We start from the raw sequence: 18201 nt of genomic DNA, 5'->3' as shown, positions 1-18201 counted from the left end.
TATGTTTCTACATACATTTTAAAATGGATATTTTTATATTTCTTAAAATGCTATATTTTACCATCCAGATTCTTAAGTATTTTCAGATATCTGAAGCTTGTATTATTTAAGATTAATCAAAAGTCCTATTATTTCCTCAGATGGAATGTAAATTACACACTTCTTCTCCATGAAAAATAAAACATGAAATCTTATTTATTTTGATTTAGCATTTTGCTTTGCAACCATGTTGTGTGTAAAAAGCAGTTTATAGAACCTCCCCTTTCTCACCCTGTCTCTAATGTACCATAGCAGTCTAAAAATGGAATTTGATACAAATAAGGCATCCATTAAGTTTAAAGACTCTCAGCAATATTTATTTTGAGAACAAAATACTTTATTTGTCAATAAAACTATAGTTTACAGTAGAATATACTAAATAAATTATGTAATTTATCCTTTACAAGCAATATATCTAATCACAAATATTTCAAAGACAATATATGTACACAACATAAGGCTTTGTTATAAATAGCTTCTGTATTTCACTAATAAATAGTGAACATTTCTTTATAGAAGATAGTTTCCATAAAGTTATGTGCAGACATACTACCTCTTGTATGAAATTAACAGATGAGCAATCATAATTCTGGGGGAAAGGGAGAAAAGCAGAATTGATTGATAAAGTAGTCACCACTGTGAAGATGGCTCTTTAAATAGGAAAGGCGGATTAGATATTTTTGTCCATGATCATGGAATACATGCAAATGAAAATACCACCTTCAAGTCCTGAAAAGATAATAGGAAAGTAGAAGTAGGATGGAAGGATGGAAGAGGCAAGGCTTCACAGTTGAGCAGGCAACAGCAGGCCATGATTAATTGTGGAATGTTTCCAATCTCATCTGCCATGTCTAGGGTGGGATGTCTATAGTTCAAGAACTGTTGGATGATTTCTGTAGAGCTCTGATGATTAAGACTTTGTTTACCAGGCTTAACAAAAATTTTCCTCATAAATCTGGAGTGCAGAAAGTGCATTTGTTAAAATATGTTCATTTTCTTTCATCTTCTGTTACTATAAAAAGAGAAAAAAAACATTTTACAAAAGAACAAAATTCAAGAGTCTTATTTTCTTACACATGTAAAGCTGAAACATGTTTTGCTGCCTTTGTGTCCTGCTTTTTGTCCTAAGATATAGATCAGCTTTTCTATAGTAATCACACCATGTTTTAATACTGCATGTTTATTATACAATAATAACAGCTAGCTGCTGCAATGATCTATTTTTCTTCTAAAAACACAAAATGTTACATATTAGAAACTATTTTTTGAGTAATACTTTGGCAGTTAAAACTGAATCTCCAGTGGCACAATAATAATACTTCTGACATTTTTATGATCTGCTCTCAATTATACATATATTTGTTTTCCTTTTCTCTCCTTATCACTCACTCTTTTTCAGTGGGTGTTCCAATTCTATTACATGTGATGAAATCTGCAGCAATTTCAGGTTATTGAGTTTTGTTTTTAGAAACAAAAATGTTTCTAAAATAATAAAATACAACATGCTGCCGATATGCCTGCTAAATATTTTGGTAGAAAACAAAAGTCAATCGATATCAAACTGATAACATAACTCTTTCTTCATGTGATATACTTTATTAGAAAAACATGTTTGTGTATTTCAGGAAGGTAGTATCTTTGAGCTGAAGGACAGTACTGCTCTACTCCTGGGAATTTCATGGTAGGACTGATTGTGAGACCACAATATAATATCACCTGTACAGTCAGAATTAAAACTGCTAGAAAGTCTGGCTTCAAAGATGGTTCTTCTGCATCTATTTTTAACAACATTAATGCTTCTTTTCTGCTTAGACAAAGCTTAAAAACTTAAACTCTGTGAGGTCCAAACATTTAACTACACGACTTCACATTAATTTTGTCACATTGGTATGAACTATATTATCATATTCAGTTTTAAATTAAATTTTGCACAAGCGTTTAGTATTTGTTAAAATAAAATTGTGATGCTATTTAAAACCATTTATCTAAAAAAGAAACCTTACAAACTAAAACAAACCAAACAAAACTCACCAACACACACCCCCAAAGTTATTTTTATAGCCTTACATGAACTTAGTATTTGTGGTAGAATCAATCCAACCAGATTAACAGAAAAATAAATGTTGGGAAGCATGTTGGAAATCTAATGCTGCTCAAAAAAAATGTACCCAACAACTATAAATCATACTCAATTATACTGAAAATGTTGGTAACCGTACATGTTTTATGGAATGAGTCACATAGTACATAATGTGCAACATAATTAGATACTGATGATACTGCATAATACATTATTTACTAACTACACATGAATAGCAGTATTGTGATACTCAATACACTAGAACAACCCTTCCCAGCCTGGCACCTTTCAGATATGATGGTACTATAATTCATAGAAAATGCATTCCTAACACATGTGGAGGTTAAATATATTTTATTATTTAAAGCATTTATATGCCCCTTTTATGCTGAACTCTGGGTGGCTCCCAATCAACAATTATCTGAACAAACCTCTAAAAAACAGCACAATACATAAATCTTTGAAAGCCACTTCATAAAGTCTCTAAAAATATAGAATTGTGCTTAAGCTAATTATATAGTTAGCAATGGAAGTACTGAATAAATTGGAGGAATATCCTTCAAATAATGCACAATACACTCTATTGTAAAGTCGGGTATCCAAAGTCAGGTGGGATATCAATATTTTAAACATCTTTCAACCAGTGCAGTATCAGAGACAGATCTAAAGAGCCTTTCCATCTTAGAGAGGCTGCTGATATACGTACCAGAAAACATATGTCAATCTAGATTTTTATCTCAGCATCTTCTGGAGATTGTGATGCTAAAGTAAAGGAAAAAGGAATGAAATCTGGAAATCCCTGAGTGAGAATGTATATATTTTTGAGCAAGGTAAGGAATTAGAGAAAGAATGAATTTTGTTATTTACAAAAGAAAATGAAGCTTTTTACTGTTCAAATCTAAGGCCTTATTACTTGGATGCGCATTGGGCATTACTTAAAAGTACTGATAGCTTCGCTAGTCTACTTATACTGCTGATGGCTACATAATTAACTTTAACAGAATTCTACCTTTTAGGGGCTTTATTAAGGGGCATACAGATTTAACAGATTAATGTATTATGCTGTTTGATGTTGTTTCGGGTTGGAGTGCTTATTTTTGTATCACCTATTAATTATATGAAGGCTATGATAGCTGGAATTGTACTAATAGGTTATAAATTAGTAGATCATGTTGGTAATTAATACTTGGCAATTAATACTGGTAGTTATATTTATCAGCCATATTTTTCCCATTTAAATATAAAACAGGCAACTGTTTTATGTTTAAAAAGTTTAAAAAGCTTGCAGTTAAATACTGTAGTGCAGTTACATTTATAATCTAAAAATATTTTTTAAAAAACTGAAGTTATGAAACTGATAATTGGGATAAGTAGCAGTACATTATTGCTTTGTTCTGAGCTTCCCTGGCAAATAGTAAGCTAGAAATTTTATACATAACAAATGGCATGTCAAGGTAAATAAAAGATGCCTGTGCTATTTTATCAGCAATAGGTGGCAGCATTGTGTTTTAAAAGACAACACTGAAACTTGTTTACTGTTTCTTTGAAGACTTAAGATTAGAAGGTTCTAGTTTTGGCAATAGAATTAATTCACTTAACAAAATAGTTGAAATGCTGATTTTAATCTTGCAAAATAAGTGATAAAGAGATTGTTGGTAACATTATAACTGAATTATTCTATGCATGAAATTATTAAACGCATGCATGATTTGACCTTATCCCACAAAGAACAAGCTTGAAAAAACTGTTCAGAGCCAATAATTGCTAGGTATAAGCTCTATTCAAAAGCTGCTCATTCTTAGTTAGTTTATCAATACCACTAGCAGTGACGCATATCACATCTGATGACGACAGAACTTGATAAAAAGGCCCTGACATTCTATGTTTGGCCATACATATCTAATGGCATTGAATCTTTGACTTGTTTTGTTCAGCTTTTTTATTTCACATTCTTTCTTCCCTCCTGTATGCCTTGAATTTATTGTAAGTTATTTTGTATTCAAGCACAAAGATAGTCAAAATAAAAAGATACTAAATCATCTTTGGGTAATGTTTTTCTTTAAAATGAAAGAAGGGATTTTTAACAGAATCTTGGCTGCTCGGATCAAGCTTTTCACTCAGAGTAACTAGGGTGGCTGTGTATATGAATGCTAACACTTGGACAAAAGAGCAAAAACAAAGACTGCTTATTGGTGATTTCCACTTTTTGTTGCTTTGCTACAGACAAACTTTGACTCAAGAAGAGACTGCTGTGTTTAGTCTATAAAAGTAAGAGACTCACACAGAGTTTGCTTCTCAAGATGAAATAATGAAGTTTTAATATAAGTCTTTCAGTGCATATAGATATAAAATATTCTCTCTCTCATATTCTCTCTCTCTACATACAAGAAATATATTTATTCACACACACACACACACACACACACACACACACCACACACACACAAGAGGCCTAGAATTTCAGCAGCTGATAGAATATATTTGCAGCTAAGTAACACACTATTTATTCGAAGTATGGTAGTTACAATCAGCCAAAACTAGAACATTAGAAAACTTTCTGAGCAGAGGGCTGCATTATGCTATCTTTTTACAGTTCCCCTGCAGGAAGCTGTTATGGTTAATAAAAATTAAAAATGGATTCAAATGTCCTGACATCTGCCATGTTGAATACAGAGGCGCCGCAGACACAGGCAATTGCCAAAAGGTACTCTGACATTACAGTATCCCTAACAGTTTCCTTTCCCCTAGAATCTGTATTGTTTTTTTCAAAAAGGTATATTTTATTTCTTAAAATATAATCATTAGGGGCAAGAAACGCTTACTCTTGAATACAATCCTAAAACAGTTATTTATATTTATTTTTTATTTATTTATTTATTTATTTATTTATTTATTTATTTATTTATTTATTTATTTATTTGATTTGTCAATTGTTTACAAGATAATAAGTACAAGTGTATACATAGTTGTGAATATATGAAATGGGTACATATAAGAAAAATAAAAGAATAAGAGAAACAATAGGACAGGGACGGTAGGCACGTTGGTGCGCTTATGCACGCCCCCTACAGACCTCTTAGGAAAGGGGTGAGGTCAATAGTAGACAGTCTAAGGTTAAAGTTTTTGGGGTTTGGGGAAGAGACTACAGAGTCGGGTAGAGTATTCCAGACATTGACCACTCTATTGCTGAAGTCGTATTTCCTGCAATCAAGTTTGGTGCGGTTTACTTTGAGTTTGTATCTGTTGTGTGCTCTTGTGTTGTTATGGTTAAAGCTGAAGTATTCATTGACAGGTAGGACATTGCAATGTATGATTTTATATACCATGCTTAAGTCGGACCGAAGACGGCGTAATTCGAGGTTTTCTAGTTTTAGAATTTCGAGTCTGGTGGCGTAAGGTATTCTATAACGGGTAGAAGAGTGGAGAACTCTTCTTGTGAAATACTTCTGGACTTTCTCAATTGTGTTAATATCACATACGTGATAAGGATTCCAGACTGATGAACTGTATTCGAGTATTGGTCTAGCAAATGTTTTGTATGCTCTGGTTAGTAGTGAGATATTACCAGAGAAAAAGCAACGTAGGATTAGGTTAACAACTCTTAATGCCTTTTTGGCTATGTAGTTGCAGTGAGCTCTAGCACTTAGATCATTAGAGGTGAGTATTCCCAGGTCCTTTACAGAGCTTGGGTCATCAACAAGATCTTGACTATTCAGCTTGTATTTTATTTTCTGATTTTTTTTACCAATATGTAAGACAGAGCATTTATTTGTTGAGATTTGGAGTTGCCATATGTTAGACCATTCAGATACATAGTCTGTATTTATAGTAGTATTCCCAAACATGATCTATTTTAATGAATATGCAAATGGAAATGAAACACTCTGGGAAATTAACAGAATAATCCGTAATAATAACCAATCTGCTCGTCATCACATCCACAAAAGAGATGAAGAGAAAACGTCAGAGACGCTTCGCAGGTGGCCCACGGTCACTTTCATTACTGAGATCCTTGTAACACAAAGATTGTGCCTTCTGGATAGGGAATCGGAAGTGCTTAGGAGACAAGAACTGGATGGTGGGTCTGAAAAACTCCAATGCTTTACTTTGAAAACCATTTCTGAACTAAAAATAAATCTATTACCAAACAAAGGTGTAATCATCATGTATGGAGGTCCTCAAAATTTGTGCATGCTGCATTATCAATGTTGGGGAAAAATACAAAGAGATAGCTTGGCAAATACTTTACATTTTATAGTTTATTGAAAGGCATATTCAGGAATGAAATAGTTACACTATACTATGAACAGATTACAACACACAGATTCAAAGTCAAGTTGAAGGATAAATGCTTTAAAACGTAATTAAAACATTAGAAACAGGATTGGACCACTTACCAAATATACATCCAGGACAGAAGCATTATCAGCCTCAGTTTCTACCGTGCTCTGTTCTGAAGTCAAGCAGATGGCACTGTCTTCTAAAGTGAATGTTGAACTTGAAGGCAACCCTTTACTGGATGGAAAAAGAATATACAGTAAGCACTCATAAAATGAAGAAACGTTTTGGCCATTCCTGGCCTATTAAAGAGCTTTCCTCACATTTGTCAAGGTCTGGTTAATGCTGGGTTGCCATGTAACTCTACCAAAACATTACTTAATCAAAGACCAAGCCCTTTGGCATCCAGGAAGTTGCCAGGCCTCAATGCTACAATACTGTTCCTCAAGCATTTTCTCTAGAAACACATTCTCCTGAATTGTGACTTGACTAATATATTCCTAGCATGCATTATATTAAAATATTGAACAGGAACAATAGAAATGTTCCTTTCGATAATAAAAAAATCTCCACGTAATTATATATCCTCATTATATTCCAATGCTATAAAAACAACTTCCCAACATTATATTAGGGAAAAAACCAGTCATGTATAAATTGTTGTTGGCAGTGTCATAAATAAACTTAATGTATTTATACACTATGATTTCCAGAAGTCAGCAGCCTAAAGGCATTTCTGCATTCTTTGTCTGTTTATACACACAACATCCACACACAACCTAAGAGCTGTTAATTTATTATGGTTATTTAGAAACAGGAAAAGCAAAACCTGATACACCCATAGAATGAGCAAGGCTCCAGAGTGAGTGATATGTTGTGGCTTTTCCTGTTTTATTCATCTCATGCTATAAATATATTATTACAGCTGTGACTGAATAATCTGTAACATTAAAGGATTTATTCATGTGTTTTTGTACAGATTATAGAATGATTCATAATTCAAAGAAAGAAAAATAAACAGTAACATTTCCATAAAAACTTGTATAGTAGTTACCCTTCTATCAAAATAGGAAGGGAAGCACTCCCATAACCCAATATATACATATTTATGAATGAGCATGAAGGCACTTCAGGCAGTTCTATATCCACAAGATTAGTTTGGCTTCACAGATAAATCATTGTGGCTTGAGCAACATTCTTATTCATGTACACATCACTAGAGCAGGCCAAAGCCTCATCATGCCTTAAGAAAGTTAAGACTCAAGTCCAATGATCCAGGGGATGCCTAAAGTTTTTTCCAGGTCTAAAAGCAAACAACTGTGGCACAAGTGGGCTTTAGAAACCATCATTTCCCCTTTGCTAGAAATATTGCTTGCCTTCTTCCACCTGTTTCTGATTTGCCCTTATTTGTTGAAGCATCTGGTCTATAAATGTTGGCCTGACTTTTAAGTTTATTGTGAATTATTGGTTTTAGATATTTCAGATTATTTATTCATTAGCTTCCTAATACCATAGTCATGTCTTAAAAAGGGTTGGGAGAATGTAATCAGTCCCACCTTAATTATGGCAACACTGTAAGCAGTTATATTCATTTCTTTTTATTCCACTTTTTCCCAAAAGAAGCCACAGCTTTCTTTTCTCCACATTGTTCCCATACAACAATTATTTGAGATAAGTTAGCCTAAAACCGTGTTGGCAAACCTATGTCACGCATGCCGGAAGTGATATGCCGAGCCACTTCTGCCAGCATGCGAGAGCTCGCCTGGAAGAGCCCCACTGGGCATGCATGCACGCCGCCGCCGCTGCCTGACAGCTGATTGTTGCATATCTGGTGCGCATTCGCAGGGGGTGGTGGCAGGGGTGCGTGGGAGACACATGGAGGGATCACATGCACATACAGATGGCACATGGGGGTGATTGTGCGTGCATGCGCAGCTGCATGGCACACAGTCACGCATGTATGCGCAGATGTGCGATGCACAGTGGGGGGAATTGCATGTGCAGAGATGCCCGGTGCGCAGATGTATGACACAAGGCAGAGAGATTGCATGCGCAGGTGTGCAGTAGGGGGATCGCACGCATATGTGCAGCGCGCTGCGGGGGATCATGTGCGCATGCGCAGGGGTGTGGGGGGGGGCCCAGCATGCATTGCCTTCTGGGTGTTGGCACGCAAGTGCGAGCGCACAAGCATGCGCGCAATTATTGGCACAGGAGCTGAAAAAGGTTTGCCACCACTGGCCTAAGAGCTAGAGACTCATCCAAAGTTACTTAGGATCACTCAATAAAAACCTCAACCTGGGCGTTCACAGTTCTAATTCATTCTTTAAAACTACATGGTGCTGGACCTTTGTTTTAATATTTTATCTAACAATTATTATAATCTGCCTCAATCCCCAAAGGCTATGAATGAATACTAAAACAAGCAAAAAAGAAAAAAAAAACCCTATTGGCACGCACTAGCCACGTCCACACCTGGTTTAGCAAAAGGGGGAAAAGTCCCAATACATCACATGACGACGCCATGACCACGTCAGTTTGACACCCTTGCTCAAGATAATTAAACTGGATGGGCAGATTTGATGATCAATCTAAATAGGAATTTCTATTTCAAGAATCCTAAAGTCATTTGTAAATTTCCTCTTAAAAAGCTCCATTAAGAAGCTCGATATGTTATGAATAAATTAAATAGCCATCTCACAGTTAAGGGAGATATGAAGCTATTTTTAAAATGGCCCTACGGGTTGTATGTATCTTTCTCAATTTCGGGTGCTCTACCATAGGCTTGGGAGTTTGAGGGTTCAACATCTTAGCTTTTCCTAGCACTTCCCTCTTCTGGGCAAAGAGCTCTGATGTTCTCCTTGGGATCTGTTGAAGCCATTCTCCCAGCTTAGGAGCCACAGCCCTGAGTGTTCCTACAACTACTGGGAATACTTTGGCCTTTACTTCCCACATCTCCTCTACTTTGTCCTTCAGATCCTGGTATTTGTCCAATTTCTCATACTGGTTCTTTCTGATATTGCTGTCATTCGGCACAGATACATCTATCACCATCACTGTCTTTTAGTCCTTGTCTAGTAACACAGTGTCTGCTTGTGTTGCCAGTACCTGCCTGTCCATCTGGATTTGGAAGACTCATAGGATCTTAGCACTGCTATTCTCCATGATCTTCTGTCTATTCCAAGCATAGATTGATCAAAATTAATTCTTACAGTCAAGTTCATCACATACACATAGTCAAAGATGTAAATGACAGATATTCTTAATTTGAATTGCAATTATTATTGGATCCTGATCTTAAACAGTATGCTTAGTAAGTCTGGAAATATATCTCCAAGAGAAATTAGTTATACTCCTTCGTAGGAGGAGGGAAGCACAGTAGTTCAGCAGTTAAAACACTGAGCTTGTTGGCTGGAAAGCCAGCACCCCAGACTTGAAACCTGAGCACCACATAATGGGGTGAGCTCGCATTACTTGCCCCAATCTTTGCCAACCTAGAGGTTCAAAAGCATTCAAATATGAGTAGATAAATACCGGTAGGTACCACTTTGGCAGGAAGGTAATAGCGTTCTGTGAGGTCATGCTGGCCACATCACCACGGAAATGTCTTTGGCCAGCGCTGGCTCAATGGTCTTGAAATGGAGATGAGCACTGCCCCCTATAGTTGGGGGGCAACTATTAGCAGAGTAAAATCTGCAGGGACCCCTTTACCTTTTTTAAAATCTTTGTAGGAGGATTAGATAAGATCATGATGAAAACCATGTGAGGCGAGAAAGTAACACTAGTTTGAACTTAGGAGCCAGTATGATGTTTCTTTTGAGAACAAGTGAGATCAAAATGGATGAATGGTTTTATAAAGAGTGCCTAATTAGATAAAAAAACAATGGGTAATATCTAGGCTTCATTATTTACCTATGGAAGACATGTTCACAGAGCTCAAGTTCAGAATTTAAATTTGCATGGTAAATTGGTGTGAATTCCACTACATCGTGCAAATATATATTCCATTGCACATCATGGCAAGACATAAATTACTAGTATTTCTTACAGCATTTAATACTATCAAATCCATCCAATTCAGTTCAGTTTAACTAACAAAATACCCATTTATACTTCCAGGACATTGCTGAGACAAGGTACTAACCAGGGGTGGGATTCTACTGGTTTGGACCGGTTCTATAGAATGATTCTGCGCAGTTCGGAGAACCGGCAAATCGTGCTCCTGGCTGGTCCCACCTCTCTCTGCCCGTGCCTCCCCTCCCTGCCCAATCAGACCTTACCGGCACATGCCCGACATCGCTGAATGTGTTCTCCCCGCCCAGTCACTCCTTAAAGTATTTCTTTCCCCCCCCTCCTGATGATCAGCTGTTCCAATGATCAGCTGTGCCGGGATCCCCCTCGCTGTCTTACTGCTTCACCCAGGAGCTTTCCTGAGGCCCAGGAGGCAAAAAGGGGCATGCAGGGGATGAGGGGTGGGTGCTGTGTCCTGTTCCCCCCGGTACGTTTTTTGCCTTCCTGGGCCCCAGGGAAGCTTCCTGGGAGCAAAAACGCCCCCCCCCCCAGAGGCTTGCCTGAGGCCCAGGAGTCCCCAAAATGGAATGTAGGACGGTACTGCGCCCCCCATGCTCCTTTTTTTGCCTTCCTGGGCCCCAGGGAAGCTTTCTGGGAGCAAAAATGTACCTCCCAGGAGGCTAGCCTGAGGCCCAGGAGGCAAAAAAACAAACAAATTGGGGGAGGGGGGGGGGGCAAAAAAAACAAAAACCAGAAGCCACACCCACCCAGTCACATGGCCACACCCACCTAGCCCACAGAACCTGTTGTTAAAAAATTTGAATCCCACCCTTTGTACTAACTCTACACTAATGTCAACTGACTCTTCCAAGATTATTATTTTTATTTCAGAGAAATATTAACTCTTCTTCCTAGCAACAGCTTGTTAACAATTGCTTTTCCCAGAAAACTTTTAAAATTGATGTTCTACTGAAATGAAGGAAGATAAACTCAGAGGGTTTGGGGAAATATTTTTCACAATGCTGAAAATACCTCACTTTTCAAATGACATTTTGGCACTCCTTTTAAAACCATCCATCTATCTTGATCTTACTTGCTCTCAAGGGCACCACCATACTGGCACCTAGCTTCAAATGAGTGTTCTTGCCTTACGTGGCTTTGATCATCCCCATGTGTACTCCACAAAGAAACCAGACACTATAACGGTGAAGGGGCAAAGAAGAATAAACCATAAAAGAGTAGAAACATGGATGAAAAACACTGCCCTGAAAATAACTTTATGTTTCCTTGCAGAAAATAATTACTTGTTTTCCAATAAACTTAACACAGTTTTGTGGCATAGATGGCGCTCTTCAGGCAAAGCCATTTTAGGTTGTATAGTTGGTAAAATCTACCTATTGTCCTTAGAGCAGGGGTGTCAAACTTAAGGCCAGCGGGCCAGATCTGGCCCACAGGGTCTTGGATCTGGCCTACAGGGCTGCCTGGGAAACAATGAAGCACATGGCCCTCACAAACTCCGCTTTTGGCTGCAACAGCTTCCTGCAATCCTCTGCCAGCAAAAATGGAACGCACATGGCCCTCCCGAGCTCTGTTTTCATTGGCAGAGCACTCGAGCCATCATAGGTGGCCCCACCGACATGAGTGACATTGATCTTGCCACACACACCCCAGTCACACACACACACCCCGAGTCAAAGACAATCCTGATGCAGCCCTCAATGAAATCAAGTTTGACACCTCTGCATTAGAGTAACATGACTCTTCTGCAAAAGTTACCTAAATTCAGGTACAATCTATAGCCACAATCATATTTAGAAATCATGAAAAAAATGTTGCTAATATGGATTTTTAGAAGCATCTCAAACACACAGTTGCATATTGCACATAGAAAATACAACATATTATTTTTTTTCCCTTAAATTGATACCTAATAAAGATAAAAGCAAAAAACACTATCAATCCTTCAGTGGTTTTAGTCTAAATAACTTAGTGGAAAATTAACCGTTGCTAACACTGAATCTTTAATACCCAACCGGTAACAATTTTTTGTCCTAACACAAGAATATTGAATCTTTACTGAATAAAACCCTCCCTATGTTAGCATGATATATTGACAACTACAAAAAAGCCACACAAAAGTCCTAGTAAGTTTTTTATATAGATAGATGATAGATAGATAGATAGATAGATAGATAGATAGATAGATAGATAGATAGATAGATAGATAGATATTTTCAGCATGCAAGGAATATTGAGAAGTTGCTGTCCTAAGTAAAAAAGCACTGTAACATCAATATAAAGGTGTGCTACTCATACAAATACTGTCTACAGAAGGAATTTTTACATAGAAGCAAATGTTTCAATGTGAACCAGAATTCTGCATTATAAAATCATATGGGAAGTTCTAAATACAAACATACCATAACAAGGTTACTTATGTCATTGGAACAGCCTATGGCTATGAATCTACATTTATGTTCCAATTATTCTTCTGCAGAACACTACAGTTTTTACCAGAAGCAATATATGGAATTGATACTTCAATATATTTTTCTCTTCATTGGAACAAATTGGATTGCAATCAGACGTTCTTTTGCATTACCAAATCTAGGTTAGAGCAGAAGCATGTCTGCATTACTGATATTTATTGGGGACAGTGGATACTGCCTACTCCAAGCAATACTAGTCTGAGCTACAAAGGTGCGACTGCATCCTGCATTTTCAAGAAGGGAGGCATAGGGGGCATGCTGACCTGAGGAAGTAATGCTTTTTTGTGGCAGTGTAAACACTGCGATCAGCTTCCCAGTGGATATCAAGCTGTATCCTGATTTTCAAAAATGGTTGAAAACAGAATTGTTTTAGAGAACTTTCTCCTGACCTTATGTATGTCATCCTTCACTTTTATTTTTGTTCTTTTTGACTGTGACGTTGCTGATGTCGTTAGTTACATTCCATAGGTTTTAAGTGTAACCATGAACATTTTATTTTTATTTTTCTATTTACATTCCATAGAAATCACCAAGAATCAGTTTGGTTGCAATGGGACAGAAATGTGTTAAATAATCCTGACAGAATGTGTCCAAAGGGTTGCTTTCCAGTCCACAGGATTTGTGCAATTGGAGTAATTTCAAGTTATTTGATCTGTGTCATAACTAAACTCACTTAAAAACTCTAGCTTGTTTAATAATTTATGTATGTTTTGTATTCTGTGGTTCAGACAAGTCACTGAACTTTTCTTTGATAAGTGAATATATATAATTACAATGGTTCAGTAAATTAGTGCACAGGAATTCCAGAGATGGAATATTATCTATATTGCTCATAATACTTTGAACCATATTCTACATTGTTATTTTGGCATTCTTCTTCCAGAAATGTTAGCATAAGCACTCTCTTGATGCCCTCTTGACAACTTTGAGAATTTAAACTATCTAGAATCAGCAACTGATTGCAGTAATTATTCTTTTATTCAAGTATCTGATCATTATACATTTTAAAATATTTAATAATTGTATTTTTAATATTTCTAAAATTTTCTATTTTAAAATTATGGTTTTAATTGAAAATGATAAAACATTTATTTAGCTGCAAGAATTCCTATTATTTATCAGTTAATAGTGGTATCAAACCTTTTTAAGCGCTAAGTATATTGCAGAATCCCCCCACACTGTGAAAGTAATGTGAAGCCAGAGAAAAATAAATGCACCAGCATTTATCTCAATTTAATTAATTTCTTTAGTGAAAGAAACCCCAGTCGTTATGAAATATTTCCGTAGATAAAATACTGATCAAGTTATTTTACTTTATAATCCCCTTAGGAGTGAATGGGGGGAGGAAAATATTTTTGCACCTCCATTTTGGCACACTTTGAGTAGAACTGTACAAGTTTGAGCTTGTTTGATTTCGGATCCAAGACACAGCTTTGGTTTTTCTACTTTCTGAATCTTCATGGATGTCTATGTGACAACTGATGGTAGTATGCACAGGACTATTCAAGTTAGCCATAAAAGCTGGAAAATAAAACTTGAGCCGCTACAAATGTAGGGTGTAGGACAGTTCTTTCCCAAACAAATATCACCAAAGTTGCCCTTGAGGGACACAAGCAAATCCTGAATTTTCAAGATGTAGCTTCTTTCTACCCTCTCTCCAGAGGGTAGCAACCATTGATATGGACTGAAATTTTCAAAACTGCTCTTTTGCTTTGCTTTTTCAAATCCAATTATGTCTGAGGCTTTGTGGTTTTATATTTGGATTTTGTTCAAATCGGATGCATATACATAACCATGCAGGTTTTGCATATTAAAAGGTATTTTTGTACTTGGAAAGTTAGAATTGTATTAAAGAATTCCTAATGCAATACACAGGGTTAAAAAAGAGTATCAGGGAGAAATGTTAAGAAGATTTGCTTCAGTAATTCCACTGAAAATAAATACGCAGGATTTTATACCAAGTGTATTACAGAACTAAACTAATATAAAAATCTTACATAATTCCTACAGAAGGTAATTAAAATCCAACATCAACTTTTGTTCTTTCGTAATAAAAAAATATTTTACAAATCTTTAAGCTTGGCAATAGAGTGCATTGTGACTTATTCATGGATGTATTCCTTCTCTATGCAGGCATTTCTGTAAGAACTGACAAAATAGCAAGATTCCAATGCAACAAGCTTAGAGATAAGCTTGACTGGTATTTGGTTAGAACTTTTTACTTTCTGCAATGCAAAATAATTATCCTTGTGATTACACGAATGTATAAAAGTTACCTTGGCAATAATATGGAAATACTGTCTTTATTCCCCAGTATATTCTGCAGATTGGGAGTAGCCTAAGGGCTTCCTATTCCAATTATAAACAAGGCCAATTATTTAATTTGTTCCTGATTAAATAAGTTTCCTTGGTTTTGTCACCTACTGTGATATTGAAGCAAGGCCCCACTTAAAGGTGAAATGTTGCGTCTAGCCCCTCCTCCCAAAAGTGTGAATATCTTTTCTGGAGACCTTGCTTGGCTGTCATCTCCTGCCTTCTACTAATGAATTTACTTTCTAGTTTTCATAGTCAGAATAGCCATGGAGATACAAAACAAAGGCTTCTCTCTTTATATAAGTAAAAGGTAACGCATTGTTGATTGTCTCCATTAAAAGAACATTAGTCTTAGCTAATTTCAGGGGGCGATTCTCATCTCTGTTTCTAGGCCATTGAGCTTGTCCAAAGAAGTTTTTGTGGTCATCTGGCTAACTTGACATCATGCCACAGCGCAGAGCATGCAGCGGAACATGGAGCACTGTTACCTTCCAACCAAAATGGTACCTATTTATCTAGTCACTTTTGCATGCTTTTGAACTATAGGTTGTGTGGAGCTGGGGAAAAATGGGCCACTGAGCCATTGCTCTTTATATGCCACTTCTAATTTCTACATTTATTTAATTTAAAAAATGCCAGTTTTAACTAACAGAGACAATAGATGAAAATTATTATGATTATTCCACATTTCTGCTTAGATGACAGAATGTCGCCATCATCATCACCACCACTACCATCATACAAAAGAAAAGTAATTCTGATTGTGGAAACAACCAACTAAGTTGTCCACTTTGAGAAAGGAAACAGTTTGATGTATGATGTTTGTGCCTTGAGTTGACCTCTTTTTTTAGAAAAAAAACATGGTATAAAAGAAGCAAGCTCCAGTTATGAAGACTAAATAGTTTTTATTCCCTACCAAGGCTCTTTGGAAGGGTTTAGTTATATATATATATAGTTTATTTTATTGTGGTAATATATTATGCAGTAGAAGAGAGTTTCACTTTAAAGTCAACAATATAGTTTAATATATAACATTTATTTGGACCATTTTTCCTTATCCAAAACTAACACCGCTGTTTCTTTTCAAAGGCAGCTTTCCAGAAATTCTTGCAGCATTTAGAAGGACAAATGTGAACAGCTAAAGTTGTCACTGAAGTTACCTCATCTCTCAACAGGAGTATACAGCATCTTAAAAGGTTTCCAGTCACTGAAGTATGAAGTATATATTTTAATTATATTTTAATTCTTAATTCCCAAACAGAATTTACATAAACAACCATTTCTTTTTTCTTTTTAAATTTATTTTATATTCTGAAAATAACAGCTAAATTTAAATTGTAGTTTAGGACAGTGGTCCCCAACCTTTTTTGTACCAGGGACCGGTTTCAAGCAGAAACATTTTTTCAAGGACCGGGGGGGGGGGGGGGGGGGGGGAGGAGAGAGAATCCGACTTTGGTAGTTTGCTTGCAGACGTTTCATTACCTGACTAGGTAACATCTGATGTTGTTACCTAGTCGGGTAATAAAACGTCTGCCAGCAAACCACCAAGTTCAGGGAGCGCCTTGGTCCTGCCTCCCTCAGCCCCATCCCTCAGGTGTCTCCCTCCCTCCCTCCCTCAGGTGTCTGCCTCGTTCCTCTCTCAGTCACTCTATCGCTCCTACAGCAGCCCAGGAAGAAACTGCTTCAAAGAAGCCGGGAGTGGGGGGTGGGGTGGCTTTTCCTGTCGCCACAGCTTCCCCGAAGCACCCGTTTCACCCCCACCCCGCCCGCCCGCCCGCTCGCGGTTCAATCCACAGTGCTCCGTTCTACCTGCCTGCCTGCCTGCCTGCCTTCTTCGTTTCGGAGCAGCTTCGGCTGATAAAAAGAGGCGAATAGTTATTATTCTCAGCCGAAGCTGCTCCCAAACAACCAGACAGGCAGGCAGGCAGAACGGAGCACTGTGGATTGAACCGCGAGCGGGCGGGCGGGTGGGGTGGGGGTGAAACGGGCGCTTCGGGGAAGCTGCGGCGACAGGAAAAGCCCCCCCCGGCTTCTTTGAAGCAGTTTCTTCCTGGGCTGGTGGAGGAGCGAGAAAGCGACTGAGAGAGCTGAGCCAGAGAGCAGGACAGGCTTCGGTTGCTTCCTCCCTCCCCTTCTTTCATTTGTGTCCTTGATCCCCGATCCCAGCAGCATTCACCGAAGGCGAAGAAAGCCGCCATTTTTTTTAATTTTTTTTTCTTTGCGGCCCGGTAAAGAGTGCTCCACGGCCCGGTACCGGTCCGCGGCCCGGTGGTTGGGGACCCCTGGTTTAGGAGATTTCTGAAGCAATTTGCACAATACTGGATGGGGAGAAAAAAAAATGGGAACTTGATACTAACCAATACAGGCAAAATAAAACATATCCTGTAATGTTATGCACACTTATTTGGGGAAAAATATCTTGAACTTAGTGGGGCTTAGTTTAAATAAAATTCCAAAAGGCCCAGAGATGACCAACATTTGCACTGATTGAGGTGCTATAGTTTAAAAAGCTGGTGTGAGAATAAGAAATCTAGCAGCTATTACCAAAGCTATCAGCAGATATTCTACCACCTTCCCAAAAGAGACATGCCTCATCTCAATTTGCACCTAGAATGCACAAAAAGACCAAATCAGTTTTGCAGCAAGATTGCATCTGAAAGAGTAGTGTTCACTGGAACTTTTGAGTTGTAGCCTTAGACCTTTAATAAACACTATTAATCAGATTCTGAGAGACTTTGGATTAACTGTTTCCAGTCTAGATTGCTAGGAGAAAAGTATGACAGTTAGAGGTAGTCCTTGACTTACGAACGCAACTGAACACAAAATTTCTGTTGCTAGGCTAGACAATTGCTAAGTGAGTTTTGCTCCATTTCACAACCTTCTTGCCATAGTTGTTAAGTGAATCACTGCAGTTGTTATGGCACTAACATGGTTGTGAATCTGGCCTCCATTTTGACTTTGCTGTTGACAAAGTCGCAAAAGGTGATCAGAGTT

The 18201-nt window shown here is 37.5% G+C and overlaps 1 protein-coding gene across 7 annotated transcripts in view; it reads right to left on the bottom strand.

Annotated features, from left to right (window-relative positions):
* Positions 1–354: 354 nt before the first annotated feature.
* Positions 355–18201, bottom strand: part of PIP5K1B (phosphatidylinositol-4-phosphate 5-kinase type 1 beta) — a 94467-nt gene continuing 76620 nt past the window's right edge. For 4 of the 7 annotated variants that reach the window (XM_087957789.1, XM_087957790.1, XM_087957787.1 and 1 more), the window contains 3 exons: positions 6517–6634; positions 2826–2881; positions 355–1051 (listed from right to left, as the gene is read on the bottom strand). In XM_087957789.1, coding sequence (XP_087813915.1) covers positions 2852–2881; positions 6517–6634 — 148 coding nt within the window. In that variant the 3' untranslated portion in view covers positions 355–1051; positions 2826–2851. The remainder of the gene's footprint in view (positions 1052–2825; positions 2882–6516; positions 6635–18201) is intronic. The other 3 variants (XM_026675490.2, XM_087957791.1, XM_026675480.2) reach the window with 1 other exon arrangement.

Source organism: Notechis scutatus, chromosome 2, assembly GCF_049901735.1.
Source record: "Notechis scutatus isolate UNSWTSFEM ecotype Mainland chromosome 2, rNotScu1.2, whole genome shotgun sequence".
NCBI lineage: Eukaryota > Metazoa > Chordata > Lepidosauria > Squamata > Elapidae > Notechis > Notechis scutatus.
This window is presented reverse-complemented; position numbering and strand designations above follow the sequence as displayed.